At 38.8% G+C, this 23,028-nt stretch overlaps 1 protein-coding gene across 1 annotated transcript in view; it reads right to left on the bottom strand.

The window, feature by feature from the left end:
• trit1 (tRNA isopentenyltransferase 1) overlaps nucleotides 1–22,734 on the bottom strand; it is a 72,488-nt gene extending 49,754 nt beyond the window's left edge. Inside the window, 1 exon segment of the mRNA XM_079829068.1 lies at nucleotides 22,577–22,734. Coding sequence (XP_079685194.1) covers nucleotides 22,577–22,723 — 147 coding nt within the window. The 5' untranslated portion in view covers nucleotides 22,724–22,734.
• Nucleotides 22,735–23,028: the final 294 nt, after the last annotated feature.

Here is a 23,028-nt window from a genome sequence, read left to right as displayed (position 1 = left end):
CAGGTTTGAACAACAATAACAGACTAAGCTAAATATCGTCTAAATATCGTTCCCAGAAAATAGAGATCATTTGATCGGTTTCAAGAACCTCAAATATTACTTAATTCAAATTAAGATTATTAATATTAAACACACACTGAAGAAATTGAGTAAGTTTACTCGATTAAAACAATGCACCCCTCCCCCGCCCCTGACGTGACAACGACTCAATGGTTGAGTAAGCGGGCTGTTTGAATTCTCTTCAGTCTCTAGATAAGTTCCTTCTCAGCGTCGCAGAATTGGTGCATTTCCTCTGTGAAATTCTGTTTGTGTTTTATTTTACCTATAAATCATTACGGTGCTTAAAATAATTTTATTTAATGCAAAACAACATACAGGGACGCAATGTGAGTCACCTAAACGAGTGCCTTGTTCGTCTTTTTGCGTGATTTAAACACCTGATGATGCCTTTCATAAAAAACGACTTCTAAAGTTAAAAGGATAGTTCACCCAAAAATGAAAATTAGCCCATGATTTACTCACCCTCAAGTCATCCGAGGTGTATATGACATTCTTCTTTCAGACGAATAAAATCGGAGTTATATAAAAAATGTTCTGGCTAATCCAAGCATTATAATGGCAGTAATAGTTGTTCTGTTTTTGAAGTCCACAAAAAAAAAATGCATCTGTCCGTCAAATAACGTGCTCCACGCGGCTCCGGGGTGTTAATAAAGGCCTTCTGAAGCAAATCGATGCGTTTGTTTAAGAAAAATATCCATATTTAAAAATGTATTTCATTTTTTTCTATGGCTTTGCATCAGCCGTCCCCGCGCCATCACTTCCGGCGAATAATGTCAAAATACATGCAAAATACTGGCGCAAATCACACAATCATAGATATACATAGATTCCTCATTAGTGCCTGCGCGGATCGGTCAAATGAGGCATCTACGTATATATCTTTGATCGCGTCAGTATTTTGACCTTATTCGCTGGAAGTTATGGCACTGGGAAAACTAGATGACATTCGTCTGATAAGAGGTACAAAAATAAATACTGTTGGGTTTCTCGCAGAAACCGATCGTTTCGTGCCTTAAGACATCAATGTGTCGCCACGAGCCGCATGGTTTAATAAGGATTTGTATGTCTGTGTTTTTACTCTCATTGCTCTCATACTCTAAAATATCCCCATTGGCATTATACGACTTTCACACTGCAACGGTTGGAGTTAAATATCTTCATTTGTGTTCTACTGAAGAAACAAAGACACCTACATCTTGGATGACCTGGGGGTAAGCAGATAAACATAATTTCGTTTTTGGGTGAACTATCCCTATAATGAATATTATTAATTTGGATAAAACTTTCTCAGAATTGTGCACTGTTTGTTTATTGGCAGGTTATGGAGTCAGGAGCGTCGCAACATTTTTCGGCTATGAGTGAAACGCAGGACGGCAGTCTGAAGTTCAAAGTACACCCCCGCATAGCTCGAATCCATCTCAGGCTCGAGAACCAGCGTTGATATGGTGAAAATGGGATAACAGACCGGTTGATTAGACTTGAATTAAACATGTAATGCACAAAGCGCTTATGCGCATCCCATGCGCAGGATGATGCGCTTGAAGCAACATAAAGTCACAGAGGTCCGTCCGCATTGAAAAGTTCTAAACACAAAAGGAAGATATATCGATGCGTAGTTTATCTATGCAATATTTTATTGAGACTTTTCTTTTAACAGTTTAAAGTTTCAGTTACCGTGCGTGTAAAGAACAATACAATCTTCTATTGTCCAGTGTTGTGATCTAACGGACACCCGGTAGAAACATGATTTAGAAACAGCAATAAACTCCAGCCAGATAAAGTCATTTCATGCAAAACAATAGACCGTTATATTCAGATCAAGCATAATAACAACAGGAACATTGAACCATCTTAGAGAGAGTTTCATCGTGTTGACTGTTGTAACTGAACGTGACACACAGTTTGAAAGCTGTATAGAGAATGGCTGACAATTTCCATTAATTGAAATAAAGCTGAAATATTTTCATCTAATATTTATTTTATTTGATTTTAAGTTAAATACTAAAATTACCCCAAAAATGTAATAAATAAACCTAAAAAAATTTTTTAACTAATAACATGACAAAAGCACATAATATTACTAAAATATAAAAATTAAAAGGCAATTCAACATATTGAAAAATACTATTTATGAAAGACATTTAAATGATGATTATAATGCCTAGGTGAACTACTGCATTAAAAACATGAATATTTATGCAAAAATTAAATGCAATCAATTTACAGATCTGGGCCTGTATTCATAAAGAATCTTAATGCAAAGAGTAGCTCCTAGTGACAAAATTCTCAGAAAATTCTGAGAAATGTGGGCGTTTACTCTTAAAATTAACTAAAAAATCTTAGTAAAGAAAAAAGTTATTCAGAAAGCATCTTAACCCTTAAAAGAGATCTTAAGGTCAAATTTGTTAGGAGCACGGACGAGGACTTTTAAGAGGCTTAAGAGTTTCTTTAGCAGCGGAGAAAATGGCAGAAAGAAGAAGTGTGTTGCAGACGATGGATGACAGTGACTAAATAAAACGCTATAGATTAGATCGTGCAGGGATCATGTTTGTTGCATTAAACCCAACTTTCAAACCACCAATTAAATAGACATTCCAGCAATCAGTGTAATTGGAAAGAGTGGAACAATGTTTATGATTCTAAACCAATCAAATACCTTATAGAAAATTAACAGCATGGTAAATAATAAAAGGATTTATATACACTGAAAAAAATGTTTTTTTTTTATTTACTAAAAAAAAATTATCGTAAGTGGTCGCAATCAAATTATTTGATCTCAATTTAAACAAAAACACATGCAATTCCCATAAAACGAATTCATTTTTTAAAATAAAAATAAAAAACTCAATTTAAATTATTTAAACGAGCACAAATTAATTATGCTTAATTTAATCGTTTTTTTCAGTGTACATATATATAATGTGTGTGTGAGTGAGAGAGAACGGTAAAATAGGACAATTTGCGCTTGTAAATTCAAAGTGAAGGCTTAGAGTAGACCCTATACTTAAAAGCGCTCCTTTTTTCCTCTTTTTGGACAACCAACCAATCACAGTCTTCAAAAGACTGTGCATGCGTAGCAACGGGGTCAGCCCCGCCTCTTCACTAAGATAAAAGTTTTTGTATTTTCCTTGCTCAGAGTTGCTCTCAGATCGGTCCCGAATAGCTCTTAAGCTAAGACTCCTACGTAAAAGTTTTTAAGCTAAATTAGGAGTTTTCTGAGAGGACTCTTAGAAGCTTTATGAATACGGGCCCAGGCACATAGCGTCAACTGTACATGACTAAACCTCTGGGAATGCATTCATTTGCAAAGCAGATTGATCGCAATAAATGTTGGGTACATTTACATGGTAAGGCCCCCGTGGGTTACCAATGCTGTCCATGCAGTTTTCTGACAGCAGGTTCTGTCTGCTTTGAGGTCTGATTGATTAATCCACCGCACAGGGTGATGTTAGTGCGAACAAGTGCTCAAACAGGTGCAACACCTTATCAAAGAGCTCTGAGAAAAAGAGTAGAAATCAGACAAATGCTTTAAAGGCCTCTGTCCAGTAGGGTATTCAAATCAGGTTGATAAATGATTCTCTTTGAAATACGGTTATCCCGTGAAACAGGAGAGCCCAGATGTGTCAAGGTCTGTCATTTGTCATGTGGGGAAAGTCAAAAGGAAGGGAATGGAAGAGAGGCAGCAAATCCTTTGAGTCCGAATCGGTCTTTGAAAGAGTCTTCACATCATGTCATAAGGTTAAATAAAGTTCAGGTAAATGGTTATTGAATATGTGAATGGACATTCAAGACTCTTAAGATGAGTCTGTTGAAACTAGTAAATCACAGGAGAATAGAGATCAAGTGAAAGTAAATGCTTCAGAGTCAAGCTGCATTTACTACAAAATTCACAGCTCAGGGTAAAGAGCAAGTGTTTGCTGAGCTCTAGACTGATACTGAAAAGGTTGCAACATGAGGCTCAGAAAGATGGTTTTATTAATGAAACAAATTAAAAGTCAACATGAGGCTCAAAAACACTTCCAGTGGAACTCAACGTCAATCAATTCAGATTTACACAGTGTTCCAAGGTTGCAACCAAAAACGTGAAAAGACAGAATAAATTTAACCGAACAATGGAGGTTTTTGATGACGCGATCATATATAGCAACCAGCGCGTGTGAGAGAGGCGCGCACGCTTCTAAATGCAGCAATGCAGCACATTTTGGAAGGGTGGAAGCATTAAGCCTTGTTTATACTTTCGCCTGGCTCTGCAGCGTGAGCCTCCGCTGACTGCGCGCGCTCCTCCCTAAACGGACGAAGCATTTATACTTGACGCGCTTGCCGTTGTACTATTCTTTGAAACGACAGAGGGCGACTCGGAGTATTAGTACTATAAACCATCAGAAAACAGAAGTAGAAGCAGAAGAATGTACACAGGTGACGATATTTAGTACACTTCACCAAAAACCACACTACAAAAGAATCAGGTAAAACAGATCAAAATAAGCCTTGATATTACTTGTGATATGAGAACAAAATGTATGTACACATGTATACAACTAAATTAACGATGTCTTAAATATTTCCTAATTTCACTAAACATTTTCATTTAGTTTCGTGAACATTTTTATTAAACATGGATCTTTATTTTCAATAAAAGGGCTTATTTATGCTTTTGTAGGCTCATTTTGTAAATATTAAGCAACCCATTTGTATGTGCAAACTGGATGCCGGTGTGATGAGACGTCATGCTCGGCTAGATTTGCCTAGAACTCGTACATCTTCGGATGCGGAGGCGCGCGAAAAGTTACAAAAAATGAGTTGCACACCGCCGCGCGAAATGGGGTCGCGCGCACTACCGCCCACTCCGCGATGTAGGGGTGTGAACCTACACTGGTCTCACGGTTCAGTTCGATTACGATTATCAGGCCATCGATTCGGTTAAATTTGATATCACGATGCATTGACAAAATTGTATGAGAATACAGTGAATCGTCAGTCAGTTATATGAACTGAACTTTTCATTTTACCTGCTCAAAGAAAACACGCTTCTTGAATATATCAAACAAAACTCAAGTATGGGCACAGAAGACAACAGGAGCATTTAGAACAAATAGAAAATACTAAAAGCCACTTCAGGAGGTGGACTCCGCTCAATAAAGTCAAAACTAAAGTCTAAATGCATCTGGTTGTTGAAACCACATATGTAAATTTTACTCCTCGCAACAATGCTAAAACAATTAAGGTGCGAGCGTGTTATGGGTTATATGATATTGCCAGATATGACGGCGCTACTGAAGCACGCATCCCGCAGACGAGCGGCTGAGTAGCTCTTCATCAAGTAAACACACAAACTACCGAAAGGAAAGTTGCAGGTGCTCAAAATACAATCATATTCATTAAAAGTAAAGAAACTGAATGATCTGACCAGTGCTTTTGCAGCGCGCTCTCCTATTGCCGTCTTTGATTTCAAGACCGCAATAGGAGTGCACGCGGCTCAATGGTGATCAATATAATGCAGCTCATAGCTGTTGTTTTCGGTGACGTGAACTCAAATAAATCTTTATATAGTGCAGGAAATGTAAACAAGGCTTTAAAGAAGGCTTTAAAGTGTCTGAGAAAGACGCAGAAATGGCCATTTGCAGACAATGCTCCTGACACCCTCAAATGCAAGCAAGAGAACCCTCAGTTGATACTGTAATAATATATTGGCAAATGCTCCAGTGCATATTTGTGTCTGTAGAACGACAAATGTGTCCATTTACAACGCGTTTCTGCAGCGGTGACATAGTTGTTGATCTCTTGTACGCAATGGCCAATATTGTGCTTGGTTTGTATAATGTCTGCTGGAATGCTAAAAATGTTCAGTGTTAAATAAATATTTTTAAATTGTAGTTTTGTTAAAAAGAAAAAAAAAACATGCAATTTGTTTTAAAAGCAAGACAAAATAGTTACAAAAAAAACACATTTATGCAATGGTGGAAAAATTGGCAAAATAAATGGGAAAAAATTGAAAAACCGCGTTCGGTATTCGGCCTCGGCCAAATGTTTTATTATTATTCGGCTTCGGCCAAAAATTTTCATTTTGGTGCATCCCTATTGTTTACTCCCACATACAGAACCCTAAACCTGGGGTCAAAGGCTTTATGCTGAGAGAAGAGGTCCAATTATTAGCAGAAGTTCTTGAGAAAACAGTCACTGAGTGAAACGTATCTCTGAATGATCACATTTCTCTGCATTTCTCAGTGGCTCCCTCACATTTACGCAGATGTTTAAAGACTGTAAACATTTATTTAAAACAGAGATGCCCAAAACTTAGCTTGTGATGACCTTTTATTTGGCTCGCCATGCCATAACAAAAGACACGCCATTAAATCATATCTTCATTTCTATTTTTTTTTACGCAAATTTGACATAATATAGCAGAACTGTAAGATTCTGGATAAAACGACAATCACAATTTTTTTTGCTTCAAACAGAGATCTCGACTCTAGGGCTGGTCCGAATACCATTTTATGAGCTTCGAAGCTTTGGTAGTGATCAACATCAAATATTTGAAGCTTCGGAGGGAAGGAGCTGAACATATCCTTCTCTCTAATAAAGGCTGGAATCTGGAGAAGCGGCGCGCCTCACGCGGGCAGGGCTTTTATGCTCCGCGAACGGGCAATGAACTAGTGATACAAAACACACAGATCTGTTACGTCCCAGTTTTGATATATTATAGTAGCTAGTAAAAATAATTCTGTTCAGTTATAGAACAGACTAAGAGCCCCTATTTCTGCCCCTGGGGCCGGGCTTCGGGCCAATTTTCACGTCATACCTCAAACGCAGGCTTTTTCCTTCATTTTATATTTTAGACATTCATTAATTAAAAGAAACAATGAGGTGTGCAGCGCTGGTGGAAACAACATGAGACTATGACAACACGACTGTCAAGATGGCTCACAGTGTTTAGAGTATCGCTGCAAATGAGTAAAGCAAGCCAACATGCAAACTGCCGAACCTCTTAGATGCTCAAAAACACAATCATCTTCATTAATGAGACTCAATGCTCTTACAGTGCTTAGGTCACTCGTTCTGATATTACGGTCTTTGATCTTGAAATGAGCTGATGAATAGCCTATAATGCAGCTCATATCTGTTGCTTTCGTTGACATGAACTCCGTTAAATGTGCATATAGCGCAAGAATTGAAGATCGGATTTTTATTAATTTTGCGGAGAGGTGTAAGTTAAGACAACCTGCCTAATTTTTATTTCTTTCTTTTTGAACACGTTTCCTCAAAAAAAAAAAAAAGTATTATAAGCAAGACAAGTTAAGTGTTGATTTAAGAGGATAAATGGATCAAACATGTGTTGTTAACTCACTCAGTCCGCTTGGTCGTTACTTTAATTTAACAATCAAAAAAATGCTTTAAACATTTGTCTAAATTAACTTAATAAAGAAACAAAACGAAATATAACTACTTTGACATTAAAAACAAAACTGAACTATTTTAAAGCTACACTATGTAACTTTTCCGTCCACTAGAGGTCGCCTGTTCAAAACAAAGGCGTAGTTTGATGACGCCACGTTTGAGCGCAGAATCTCGGGACATGTGGTCTTCACCTCACAGCCGGTGGGAAACAGTCAGGATAGGACTCGGGCAGAAATCATGTTCATGGATGCGATTATTAACATTACTGTAGTCTGAAGCAGAGCAGGACCGAGTGTTGTGGAGCTGAGCAAGGCCGCAGGAGCGATTGAAGAGCGGGACTGTTATTATGGCATAGTCGCTGGCGGGACTTTTATTATGACACGGTTGCCGGCGCCACTTCCTCTTCTCCAGTGCTGAGTGTGAGGTAACGCAGCTCTGTTTATCGTATTAGATATATCTGAGTGTGTTGAAAAGGAAGTTATGACGTTCGCTCGGCGGCTGCTATGACACTTGTTCACAATGCAGTGAGAGTAAAGTGTTTCACTGAATAAAACCGGAGACCGAGGGTGACGCAGATATGACGCAATCGACAGGCGACTCCCTCACACGCATAGCTCACACGTCCCGGCTCCTTGGTTAAAATAGCAATTTTCTCACGATTTACAAATAGTTGAAAACATTTGGGATATTCTAAGTACTCAACTGAACAAAATATATAACACTGGCCTAGTGGTTTCTGGATGTTTTACTGCAAAAATCCTACATAGTTCACCTTTAATGGCTGCAACAATGTGTAATAGGGAGGAATGTTTACTAAAAAAAAAAGGTTCTATATGGCACTAAAATAAAAAACAAATTAAATAAAAAATTTATTAATTAATTAAAAAAAACACGTCACGTCACTTCATTTTATTTGTTTCATTTGCGCCGTTGCGAGCAGCATCAGCCTCAGCTTGTCAAAAATGCCTTTTTACTGTGGTGGTGGTGGTGATAGTAGGCTAAATGTTTAAACCAACATTGTGATGCTTGAAGTGTTTTATATCTATGGATTTCATTACAAGTAAGACAAGTCCAGTGTTGATTTGAGAGGCTAAATTGATCCAACATGCGGTTAACTCACTGTCAGCTGCTGTCCGCTTGGTCATTACTTTAAAACAACTAAAACTTTAATTTAACAAACAAAAAAATGCTTTAAACATTTTTCTAAATTAACTTAATAAAGAAACGAAACAAAATATAACTACTTTGACATTAAAAACAAAACTGAACTATTTTAATGGCTGCAACGACGTGTAGGCCTAATAGGGAGGATAAAAAAATTAAATAAAAAATAAAAAATCACGGGAATCGGGCCGATAGTTTTGGTAAGCTGTAGGACACGGCCAGGCTAGGGTCTAAGACTAACTACAATTAAAAAACTGAACGTGCCACTCGGGCCAAACTAACGGCCGTCTCAGCACATCAGCAGCAACAGTCAGATAATATTCTACACGAGAGCGAGGAGCTAAATTACAAGATGAATGCGGAATATTTGGTTTTAAAGCGATGTAAAAGCGCCTACTTAAGGGAGTTTGTCATTGAACTGTTTTGTTGCTATGTTTTTCATTATAGAATAATAGCTAATGAACCCACAATTCAAGCAACCCGCCCCTGAATTGGCAAACCGAAAGTAAACGCGGCACAGGGCTGCATGCGTTCAGCCGCTCAGCGCACAAGCACAGCATTGAGGGAAACGCTGAAACGTATAAAAAGGATAATACATTTTGATTATATTATTCTATTTTCCACAATGTCAAACGAACGCAGTTTAACCCAAAATGCAAGCTCAGACATGGCTTCTGCCACATAAGCTTGTGCAGTTGTGCGCTCTGGTGCACTGAACACTAAGAAGCAGCAAATATATTTATTAAGTATAACGAGGCTATTAAAATGGCTTGGCTATAAGATAATTGAAAAAAAGTATTGTATTTTATAGTGATTTTATAGTGTAAACATATGCAAGCGCGAATGAGAGCCGTTTTGAGCGGGATGCCAGGTGTTCACGAAAAAAACAACAACAACGAATATTAGAATCACAAATTTGAAAATCGAATACCAACCCATCGAACGAATATTCTGGTCCAGCCCTACTCGACTCTCCTGCGATTTTGAACAGACAAATGACAATTGCTGCAGTCTATTAAAAAAAAGTTTTTTTTAAATGATCACTACCGTAGATGACAGTATCTGTATCTAAACTATAAACTTTCAGTACCCCAGTACTTCAATGATAACTTGAATTATTGTAACACAGAAATAGTCGATAGAGGAAATTTCGACAGTTCACTTTAGACATTCTACTAATACTCTACTGATATGTTGACATGCAAAGTTACTCACACTGTAGTAGAATGACTAAACTGGATGATGGAAATAAAGTGTTACCCTACAAACTACAAATTATGTCCAATAACATCACTGCTTTATGGATCCGTGGCGGTGTGCAACCCCGTGTTATTAGTTACCATTCAGTATAAATGGGCTACAGTCATTTAGCAAGTCATAGTAGCTCAACACAACAGCATGGGTGTTTGTACGGGTTTTTCCAGGGTGTCTTGTTTCTGTGTAATCCATGTTACCATGATACCCTTAAACCCTTTGGATTGCTTTTACACTGATCAAAAGCTGACACCAGCAAAGAGTAGTACAATTGATTCCACATCAGTGAGCCCAAACACCCACTAAACTCCATTAATAACCCTTTGCGGTAAAGTCTCCTGGTCCTTCACTCTTTTGAATGGCCTATTAAAAGGCTGTTGGGATCTTGAAGACCTTGCGTGAAAAGCAGGATGCCCTAAGCATCTAAAATCCCTTCTTACTTTTCTCCGGTTACAGCCTTAGTGACCTCAGCCGGGGTTCCCATGAGCAGTTTGTCGACCCGAGGTCCATTGAACCCTGCCCTTCCTGACCTTTCATGTCACTACTTGCTCCAACAGCAAGAATTTGGGTACCAGACTTCAACAAACCATTATTCAAATATTTAATCCAAACCTGACCACATGAACAATCGGTCGTTCTCTCGGCTAAGTCCCATTCTACCCCTCCGTACAGTAGTGCCATTCAAAATGTAAATAGTGCCCTGTGTAAGCCGCATGGCCACTGAATGTTCAATGAAAGCTACTGCGCATAATAGGCGTGTAGGCACCAATTCAGCACGTCAATAGCGGCTTCCCAGCAGCCAGCCTGCAACAGTGCTCAAAACTCAAAAAAAAAAAAACTCACCCTTGCACAAACATGCATAGGGACAAATGCAATCCTTATCCATATACTCTACAAATACATAAAGCATACATTTACTACAGCTAGCTCAATCCAAAGCTCTCATTGACTCTTTGTGTTTCTTGTGGAGCGTTACACCAGCGAGGGGTCTTGAAGGAGCCAGCTTGCAGCTCAGTGTGAGCGGTGGACGAGACTGCACTGCAGCACAAGGGGAGGAATTTTATTAGCGTAACCCAATTAACTGCACCAGGTGACAGCCATGCCACTCTCAATAGAGCAACACATCCTCAGGGAGGCCATATGAGAGAAGGACAACTAGAGTTTTACATTTTCTATGGAATATAACGTTTGCCTTTACAAAAGTTGCTATGGTGTGAGTGGTAATCCCATGCAGTTGCTAGAGTATTATGAGTGGATGCTAAATCAAAACCAGGGCTGCATGGTTCATCAAAAACTGAAAAAGAAATTTAATTGCTATAGCTTAGTGCGATTAATGGGGTGTAACGAAACCCTCATGTCAAGATTCAATACATATCACAATACTGAACTCACTATACATTATTATTGTGATACACAAAGACATATTGTAAAAGATTAATAAAAAAGTACCGCTGATTAAAAAGCTAAATATGGCATTACATTGGGGGTGGAAATAAGTAGGCATGGTAATCTAGGGCCCTATGATTTTGTAAATTTTGATGAATACATAAAAATCAGGTCAGTACACCTAAATGGAAACACGATACAGACTAGTGACTGAATATTAAACCGCAAAATACATTTATGAATGGTGCAGACCTGCAGTTTCATTTACCACACACACACACACACACACACAGACAGAAGGACGAACTCGCGTTGTTTTCAGCCTCTGCCATCTCACTATTCTTCCATGTTTTAATTTTAACAGTAAAGCTCTGTTGTGCCGCACTTTGTTTGACATTTCATATGACAAGATAAATTAAATTATTATTTTATGCCTTCATTTGAATGGTAGAAAAATGTAAATACACAACACAGAATTTCTGGGGGTGTGGTGTTAGACATGAAAAGAAAGGGGGGTGTTAGACATTGGTCTTAGACTATTTAATTAGACATGCTTTTTGATTATTCAATTTATTAAACCATTAAAATGGAAAAATACAATTATGGTCATAAAAACAGAATTTGAGGGGGGGAAATGCATTTCATATGTCACTTTTATTCAACTTTTCATAAATTGGTAAGGTAAATTGTAAGTTTCATGATTTTAATTAATTAGTAGGGCCCGATGCGATGCAGACGTAGACGGAATCGCAGAATATAAAAAACAGAATTTACTGTAATTTACGGAATTTGTCAAATTTGATGAATAAATAAAGGCAGGTCAGTAGTTAAATCAAATCGCGATGTAGTGTCTGTGAATATTAAACCGCTAAAAAGGCTATTTAAATACAAATCCTGCATGCTCTTCGTGAATGAATGGCTCTGAGAGTCACTTCATCTGCATTTTACGGTCTCATTTGAGAAAAAAAAACTATCGTCATATCATAAACGTACAGAAACTCAAAAGGTGATGGTCTTCAAGTTGGTTTAACTTGACAGAAATATATTACTGTTGTACAGTAGAATTTAGATGCATCTCAAAGTAATAATAATACTAACACCAACAATAATAAAATCATCAAAACTTTATTTAAGGAATAATTAAAAAAGAAATCAATGTTTTAATTTTAACAGTAAAGTTCATTGTACAGCACGTTGTTTCAGATTTCATCAAAAAGATCTTCATTTGTGTTCTAAAGATGAACAAAAATCTTACAAGTTTGGAATAACATGAGTGTGCGTAAATGACGTCAGAATTTTCATTTTTGGGTGAACTAACCCTTTAAAATCACATGACCTGACACGCTTTCAACCCATAAAATACACAAACTACACCCAGTTCAACTTTGGGACTGGGCCAGATTTCCACATCCTGAATGAGGCTTTAATGTATGATTAAACTGACCCAAATTCAAAAGCAGAAAAGTCCCTTTCTACTGAGAATAATAGACAGGCCTATATGCAAATGCAGTACCAAAACTTCACTAAGCCCACCCCCTGAGTTCCCAAGCCTTGTTTCCAGGGGCTCTGGGAGCACAAAAGGAGTCCATACAGACAAAACCTTTTCATCTATTACTGACACAGACTTGGTGGAGGATGCAGCACCTCAGCTGTTTCACCTGATCATAGCTGCAAAGAGCTGGATGATCTGGTAGAGAAACTAAAGTTCCTGAATTGCATAAAAGTTGACAATGACACAGTAAAGCTACATTCTAATTCTTCAATATATGTGCAAGAACAACATAGGCACTTAGGCAACTAGATGAGTCAGATTAAATAAAATGCATAAGGCTAAAGTGAGCAAAAATGGTATGCACGTCACATTATTTAAAGGGGAGGTTCAAACGTCAAAGTAGTAGTCAAAAAGTAATGAATAATCATCTGGATCCATCCTTGTACTGAGTTAATGGTCCTTACACTACAGAACTAAGCTATTGTCATATTTAGATCTGACTGATGAAGTAATGAGTACTAGAAAAAAGCAGTTCCTCCAGTTGTTGTTGTTGTTTTGTTTTGTTTTTTTGCAATTCCACTGTCGTGATAATTGAATAATCATCAGAAATATATACAGTGAGGAAAATAAGTATTTGAACACCCTGCTATTTTGCAAGTTCTCCCACTTAGAAATCATGGAGGGGTCTGAAATTGTCATCGTAGGTGCATGTCCACTGTGAGAGACCTAATCTAAAAAATAAAAATCCAGAAATCACAATGTATGATTTTTTAACTATTTATTTGTATGATACAGCAGCAGATAAGTATTTGAACACCTGAGAAAATAAATGTTAATATTTGGTACAGTAGCCTTTGTTTGCAATTACAGAGGTCAAACGTTTCCTGTAGTTTTTCACCAGGTTTGCACACACTGCAGGAGGGATTTTGGCCCACTCCTCCACACAGATCTTCTCTAGATCAGTCAGGTTTCTGGCCTGTCGCTGAGAAACACGGAGTTTGAGCTCCCTCTAAAGATTCTCTATTGGGTTTAGGTCTGGAGACTGGCTAGGCCACACCAGAACCTTGATATGCTTCTTACAGAGCCACTCCTTGGTTATCCTGGCTGTGTGCTTCGGGTCATTGTCATGTTGGAAGACCCAGCCTCGACCCATCTTCAATGGTCTAATTGAGGGAAGGAGGTTGTTCCCCAAAATCTCGCAATACATGGCCCCGGTCATCCTCTCCTTAATACAGTGCAGTCGCCCTGTCCCATGTGCAGAAAAACACCCCAAAAGCATGATGCTACCACCCCCATGCTTCACAGTAGGGATGGTGTTCTTGGGATGGTACTCATCATTCTTCTTCCTCCAAACACGTTTAGTGGACTTATGACCAAAAAGTTATATTTTGGTCTCATCTGACCACATGACTTTCTCCCATGACTCCTCTGGATCATCCAAATGGTCATTGGCAAACTTAAGACGGGCCTGGACATGTGCTGGTTTAAGCAGGGGAACCTTCCGTGCCATGCATGATTTCAAACCATGACGTCTTAGTGTATTACCAACAGTAACCTTGAAAACGATGGTCCCAGCTCTTTTCAGGTCATTGACCAGCTCCTCCCATGTAGTTCTGGGCTGATTTCTCACCTTTCTTAGGATCATAGAGACCCCACAAGGTGAGATCTTGCATGGAGCCCCAGTCCGAGGGAGATTGACAGTCATGTTTAGCTTCTTCCATTTTCTAATGATTGCTCCAACAGTGGACCTTTTTTCACCAAGCTGCTTGGCAATTTCCCCGTAGCCCTTTCCAGCCTTGTGGAGGTGTACAATTTTGTCTCTAGTGTCTTTGGACAGCTCTTTGGTCTTGGCCATGTTAGTAGTTGGATTCTTACTGATTGTATGGGGTGGACAGGTGTCTTTATGCAGCTAACGACCTCAAACAGGTGCATCTAATTTAGGATAATAAATGGAGTGGAGGTGGACATTTTAAAGGCAGACTAACAGGTCTTTGAAGGTCAGAATTCTAGCTGATAGACAGGTGTTCAAATACTTATTTGCAGCAGTATCGTACAAATAAATAGTAAAAAAAAAATCATACATTGTGATTTCTGGATTTTTTTTTTTAGATTATGTCTCTCACAGTGGACATGCACCTACGATGACAATTTCAGACCCCTCCATGATTTCTAAGTGGGAGAACTTGCAAAATAACAGGGTGTTCAAATACTTATTTTCCTCACTGTATTTTGTCACATGATCCTTCAGCAATCACTCTTATATTATGATTTGCTGGTAGGAAGTCATCTAAAGCCATTCCATAACTGAATGTGAGGGACAGAAGAATATTTACATCCTTAAATTAAAGTTCACGGAAACTTGTCTCCTCTCCGCTGCAGCTGTCAACCATTCTCCGTTCAGCATTCAAAATGCACGTTGTGTTCGGTTACGACAGCCAGCAGCAAGGTACAATCTCTCCAAGTTGATTTATTTCCATTATAATACTTGATATGTAGATAAAGGGCTGTGGGTATTTGCATAAAATGACTTTATCTTGCGAGAGTTTATCTAGCTGTTTCTGAACAATGTAACTGTTACTCGCTACCGGGTGACAACACAAGGATTGTTAATTAGCATCACACGCACAATAACTGGAATTTAAAACTGTGAAGAAACAAATGATCAGTAAACTGTTAGACCATGGGTCTTCAACTTGATAAAAAAAAATTATAACATGGGGAGAAAACATCAAAGTCAAATTCAATTATAAGCACCCTAAAACGAAAGCAGAGCACCCTCCGTTGATACTGTAATAGTATAATATTATTGGAGAAACAGATTTGGCAAACATTGCGTTTGATTTTGCGCTCTGGAGAACGTGAAGCATTCCTATTCACAGCGGGTTTTGCAGTGGTGAGAAGAAATGTAGTCAATCATAGACATGCTTGATGATCTCTGGAACGCAATGGCCAATCAGAGGTGTTTAAGTAAGAATCCACTCACCGCTCAAAACGCCAGAGTTTTTATTCAGTGCAGAGTTCTGCTCGCTCTCGTGAATTCTCATTAACAAAGACACGATGTAAGTAAGAGATTCATTACTTACAGTGTAGACGACTTTACTGATTTTGATGGAACGCTGTGAGATCGCAAACTGAGATGAGTGACAGATTAATTGTGATTGTAAAGTAGAGCTGCAACTAACGATTATTTTTTCTGTCGACTAATCTAACGATTATTTTTTCGATTAGTCGACTAATCTAACGATTATTTTTTCGGATTAATCTTATGATTCTTTTTTACTGATTATTGTACTTCAAAGAGGGTAGTGAATTTGTATATTATTTTAACATGAAATCAATGAATGATGACAATATTAATTGTATTTTAGGAAGGGTAGTGTACATAGTAGGCTATGCCATTTTATAAAGAAATATATGAACACAAGAAGCTTTTTAAACATAATATATAATGATACTATTCATCATAAAATGTATACAGACTAGGCCTAATTAGGAAAAGTTGTTTACTATAGTAGTTGAGTATGATTTACTTATTGATTTGTGTCAATAGTAAACGAAAATGCACTTGTATTTATCTGCAAAAGGTTCACATACAGGAGCTTTCAGCATAGTTTTAATATAGTATAACTAGTTGTCTATTTTGAAGATACATGTGCATAAACAACGACTAAAGCTGCCAGAAGTTTTAGCCCAAACTTCAAAGACACATTTAAATGATTAAAGCTAGAGGCATATCTTAACTTTAATGTTACTTTAATCATGCAAACTACCTATATACAGCATGTTATTATGCATATGTGTTTGGGACAGAGCGGAACCAGGTCGCATTAACAGGAGATATATGCAGCCCATAATAAATAAACGCACGAGACGTACTGGGGTCGGAGAAGAACACCGGGAAATGTGACCGTCTGTTGCAATACATGCGCCACGGTTCAGCTGCACGAGAGAACACTGGCAGCAGGGTTGCCAGGTTTACACAACAAAACCCACCCATTCGTTACTCAAAACTAGTCCAAAACAAGCCCAATCGCGTTTCGGGGAGGTTCTCTGGTAAACATCGCGTTCGGGGGGTTAAATATGTGTGTTTTTTTGCAGGGCTGCCGGCTAAAATTCTCATTCCCGGGGCTAAATATCATATAATTGGGATCGCTTCAACCCGCGGACATGAGACACAGCCCGCGGCAACAGTGTAGAAGTAGCCCAATTCCGCGGAAAAAAACGGGACTTGGCAACACTGACTGGCAGTGTGAAAGCTCCCGCTCTCCACGCGCACAGCACCTGCTCTGCCACCGCGCGCAATGTGAAACCGGCATTACAGAGCGAACAAAGCACAGTTTTACTCGGCTTCTGTTTAAAGTACTCCCACACTTTTGAATGTCGCGGTCTGGCTTCATATGATAAATGATCATTTTCACTATGCCCGGGAGCAGAAGCTGCCATTATTCTAGATCTTCTGTTCCATTCTAGAACGTAAATAATGTGCCGCCGACGCGTCGACGCATTTCACGCACGTCGACGTATTTTCGTAGTCGACGTCATCGACGACGTCGACGCGTCGTTGCAGCCCTATTGTAAAGTGCGCGCTCTTTCGTGCTTTTGAGGTTATATAGCTATAATCCATTGAATTAAAGTATTGTTTATCATGCTGCTAAGAGGAACAATGGCAAATTACACACTGCTAATTTTTGGAATTGACGTCTACATGTACGTATGTTGTTAGGTTTATGTATATCCCAGCCACCGCACGCCATTATTTTTACTGGTAAGAGACGTGCGTGTTATCCAAGCACTGATGCAAGGAAAGCACCTTATACTTGAGCGGCACATATGAGGTGTTATGATAAATTGTTGCATTTTGTATTCTATTGTTTTTTTATGAGTTTAATAAAGAACTCGTCTTCTGTCCAAACATACCATCATCTGTAAAGAATTATCCACTTTTACATACGCCAGGTTATTGTGACGCATTGCCACATACATAGATGAGCAAAAAGTTTGAATTTGCATGGTGGCAACTCAAAGGTTTTTTTTACCACTTCGTTATTTTGGCTCGGAATTTCGTTTTTTGGAAATATAAACTGAACTTAGAAATGCTTTTGAAATGAAAAACTTTGCGTTTAATAAACAAAATATATTTTTGAAATGAAGACAGCATTTGGAGTGGAGTGCAAAATAATCTGTTCCCTGAGTCCACGGCCTTTGCGGTTATCGTGAGTGTACACAAATAAAAGTAGAGAGTTTACTGTTTATAATTATGTCTTGCACATCTGTATGGCTAAAAATGAATCTGAATATTGAGAGTTTCCTGGAATAAGGAAAAAATCCATCAAAAGGCGCCAACGTCGGAAGGAGGGTTAAAGAAAACGTAGCCTATTTAGTTTCATATATAGTTAGGCTATGTCTACATATTATAATATTTATTTATAATATCTAAATATTTATTATAATCTTTTATATTATATTATATATTTTATATTATATTATATATTTGCACCGGGGTCCGTCATTATAAAGTTACGCCACCTTCCTTATTAGGAGAAAATATATGTCGTTTTAACGACATAAGATCTTGTACATACTTGAGTGGAAAAAAAAATGATATGTTGGCCCTATGTGAGAGCAATGCGTGGCCGTACCAGGTGACCTGTAAATGCGAAAAAACTGTTTCCATTGCAGTTTTGCGAAAATTTCCTTTTTCGAATTGCCTGAAAAACCACCTCATGCGAGCGTAAAAACTTTTTTGCGATATATGGGAGTTTTTGCGAAATTGACGCGTTTCCATTGGCATATTTTCAATTCGCAATTTCAATTTGCGCAATTTGAAGGGTAATGGAAACGCGGCTAGTGATAACTAGCACAGGACAAAAATATGGCATGTCAAAATAGATACGTGATGTAAATACAGAATCATAGATTTAAAAAAACATTTGTATCAATACATAGTGATAAATTGTGATTTTTTAACTCACAGCATTGTTAATTTTAACAATGGCAAGTAATATACAGACCGTGATGCATGAGCAACAATAATGTGCATTCTGATCTACCGTCTTAACATAATATATCTTATTCTTAATCATAATATAGTTTGTTTCTATTAATATCGAAGGCTCTATGCTTAATATGTAGCTCTGTTTGACACATTCTGTATAGGGGGTCCCCGCTCCATGTCTCTATCGCCTAAGGGGTCCTGCCCCTGAAAAAAACGTTGAAGACCCCTGTGTTAAGGGTCCTGCACACAGTGCGATTTTTCAAAATCCTCTGCGAATGTTGCTTGTCAGACTGTACGAACATGATCCCCGATGTAATACATGTCACACTGTAGGATCTCAGTGGTCATTATGTCAGATTGCATGACAGTCAGATGCAAAAAACGGACGCAAGCAAGAGACTCGTACAGACTGAGTTTTACGTCATCAATCCGTGACACGTTCGGTAACGGTGAGCCGCATTCACAGACACAATGGTAGCGTTCAGCAAACAACAAAAACAAGCCGAGGCATTTTTCATTCACCTGACTCTTTTCGACATGCTGTGATTTGATGTTGTCGCACGAAATGCGTCATCAGGTTCTGCGCTCCTATTGGTTCTTGATTTGACGGTCGTCCTAGGAGAAGTCATACTGAAGGATTGCGCCTCAAATCTTCTGACACTGCCAGAATTTTGTCCGAGGTCAAATTATCGCAATGGCCATTAATCGGTTGTCGGTGCACATGTCAAACTAAAGCCGGGTGCACACTGTGCGATTTTGGCCACGATTTGGCCGTCTGAGACAAATTTTGAAATCCTAAAAGATTTCTCTGATCCTAGGCTAAAATCTGAAGCCTTTGATCCTTAGTTTGACATGTGCACCGACAACCGATTAATGACCGTTGCGATCAAATTTGACCTCGGACAAAATTCTGGCAGTGTCAGAAGATTTGAGGCGCAATCCTGCAGTGTGACTTCTCCTAGGACGACCGCCAAATCAAGAACCAATAGGAGCGCAGAACCTGATGACGCATTTTGTGCGACAACATCAAATCACAACAGGGAACATGTCGAAAAGAGTCAGGTGAATGAAAAATGCCACCGCTTGTTTTTGTTGTTTGCTGAACGCTACCATTGTGTCTGTGAATGCGGCTCACCGTTACCTAACGTGTCACGGATTGATGACGCAAGTCCGTACGAGTCTCTTGCTTGCGTCCGTTTTTCACGTCTGACTGTCGTACAGTCTGACAAAATGACAACTGAGATCCTACAGTGTGACATGTATTACATCGGGGATCATGTTCGTACAGTCTGACAAGCAACATTCGCAGAGGATTTAGAAAAATCGCACAGTGTGCAGGACCCTTAAGGATCAAAGACTTCAGATTTTAGCCTAGGATCAGAGAAATCTTTAAGGATTTCAAAATTTGTCTCAGCCGGCCAAATCGTGGCCAAAATCGCACAGTGTGCACCCGGCTTTAGACAGATATACATTATAGACGCTCAACATCTCTTCTCTTTGTGCCGTTTTCAATGAACTTCTCAACTGCGCACTCTGACTCCATGGCTGCGTTCACACTGCAGGGCTTAATGCTCAATTCCGATTTTTTGAAAAAATTTGATTTTTTTGCAAGGCCGTTCACATTTCCAATTAAATGCGACCTTTTGTGATCTCCTGTGTGAACGTGAAATGACCCAGAAGTGACCCGCATGCGCAGAAGAGTACTCAACGGTCAACGACGTCACTTGTTTCGCTGGAAATGTTTTCAAAAACCGCCCGGTTCCGATAAGAGCCCTCGAGTTTGGCCTGAATAGAGCTGCCCCCCCAAATATTAATTAACTCCGAAATCTCGCTTCCCTTCCACTGACTGGTCTCAGCATCGTCCGCCCTAGTTGTTTATCTTCTCATTCCCGCCTACTTCAACGTACAATGATGACGTTTGTCGCGTATCAACGACGTGCGGGTCGGATACAGACCTGGCAGTTCAGACTGAAGACGCATTTCAAAAGATCGGATATGTATCGGATTTGGACCACTTACCCAAGTGGCCTGGGTCACATTTGAAAAGATCGGATCTGTGTCGTTCAGACTGTCATGAAAAGATCAGATACAGGTCGCATAAGGGCAAAAAAATCGGAATTGGGTCGTTTCAGCCTGCAGTGTGAACGCAGCCAAAGTTGCTTTAAGCGCATCATTCTGCACCCGGGATGCGCATAAGTTGGCTGTTTTGAAGTGTTTCATATATTATCATAGTTTTGTGTACTGAAAGACTATTAAAAGCCTATCTTGTTCTCTCGTATCCATCATATCCATTGTTGCCCCATTAAAAAGCTGCACATTGCGTTTACAATAAACATATACAATAAACAAATAAAATTTATTTTATAAGAACACAAAGTAATTTGTACCTTTTTATTAACATGTTTAGGTTTTATAAATTTAGTCCAAAGACTTTTTTCAGGAATTGATTTTGCTTTTGAAATTCATTAAAGGGTTAGTTAACCCATTAATGAAAATTATCCCATAATTTACTCACCCTCAAGCCATCCTATATGTATATGACTTTCTTCGTTCAGCCAAACACTATGTATATGACTTTCTTCGTTCAGCCAAACACAATCAGAGTTTTATTAAAAATATCCTGGCTCGTCCAAGCTTTATAATGGGAGGGAATAGTAAAAGATTTTGAAGCCCATCCATCCATCATAAAAGTAATCCATATGGCTTCAGGGAGTTAATAAAGGCCTTCTGACGCAAACCGATGCATGGTTGAAAGAAAAATATACATATTTATAACTTTATAAACTAGAATCACTGGCTAGTACCAGATGCATTATGTTTCACCTATTCTATTTTGCAGGGATCTTAAAATAAAGGACATTTTCCCTATGTGTGATACCTTTTAGGTCACAGCTCAGGTGACTGACTCAACCTATCAGCAGAACTGATTGCAAAGATGGCAGACTTCTAATAGTGTCTTCTCTGGGTATCTGCGCCAGCGCCCAGCGAGTAAATGCCATTGGGATTCATGGGAATGCTAATGGACAGCTTTCTCCTTGATATACTTTGGCTTGGATATAAAGTTTGGTACCAGATGGCAGACAGAAATTTTGTAAGACACCATTCATAGGGTTAAGCAATGCTATATTGTGCTCATGCTAAAGATATATTTTGCTTTGGTCAAAAATATTCATACATAACCAAACAAATGCTTCAGACTCAGAAGTGGACCTGTGCAGATGGTCACTTCCTATCGGTTTAATGAAACCCGAGAAGAAAACAGATAGGAAAACTGAGCAATCACCAACTTAAGATTTTCCCTACACTATGCAAATTACCAAATCACCCGAGATAAGAAACCAGTTATTATATGTTGCTTGTTATAAGCCTGTTGTTAGTGGATCAGTAAACACTATTTATTCATGAATTTATGACAGATTAATGAATTATGAGCGCGTGGAGCATTGTCAAAAATGGCGACCAGTGATGAGCACGAAGAAATAAAATAACTCTAAATCCTCAAACGTACACGATGCGCTATGCAAAACATTTACACATCGTTTGCTGCAACCTATTTTCGGAGGAAACGGTCAATATGAACCTGTATAAATATTTCAAATGTGAGTTCAAGAGTTCAAATGCTCTTGGCCTACTAATGTTCAGGCTAAACGCATTATAAAACTAGTATCTGCATTTAAAAGCTTCTGACAAATGAGGCAGTTCCATTATAAAGCATTGACGGTTTACTTTTTCAACTCTGCTGTTTCAAAATGACCTGTCATTTATTAATCGCAATGCCCTTTCACATGCTTCCCTGTTTGACAGATGATGCAGCAGATCGCTCAGCTTACCTGCATGGAATCGGCGCTTATAATTTCCCCATTCAGCCTTTTCCCGATCTCGATAGCCAGTTTGGATTTGCCAGTTCCGGTGGCTCCTAAAATCACCACTAAAGACGGACGGATGCCTTTCTTGAGTACACGCGTGGCGGCCGCCATGACAGCAACCTCTCAGGAGGGCTGAAGAATGATCTGAGCATGTGCGTTGACTTCACACCGGAGGAGGGAACTGTATCCAAGCAACTAAAACTGTTTCCATAGGAACGAGATCGAAGGGTTCAATTATAGCAGGTACGGAAAGGCAAGGTTTTTTCATTCAGAGATAGGACAAAAGTTCTTACAATCGAACAAAAAAGTACTTGGGAAAACAGGAATTATATATGGACAATAAAATGGCACTGTGTGTTCCAAATTGTTCAGAAAATGTTCAGATTTCTAACCCACTAACACATTCAGGACCCATA

Source organism: Gobio gobio (genome assembly GCF_949357685.1).
Source record: "Gobio gobio genome assembly, chromosome: 11".
Classification (NCBI taxonomy): Eukaryota; Metazoa; Chordata; class Actinopteri; order Cypriniformes; family Gobionidae; genus Gobio; species Gobio gobio.
Note: the sequence above shows the minus strand (reverse complement) of the source record. Positions and strands in the feature narration are given on the sequence as shown.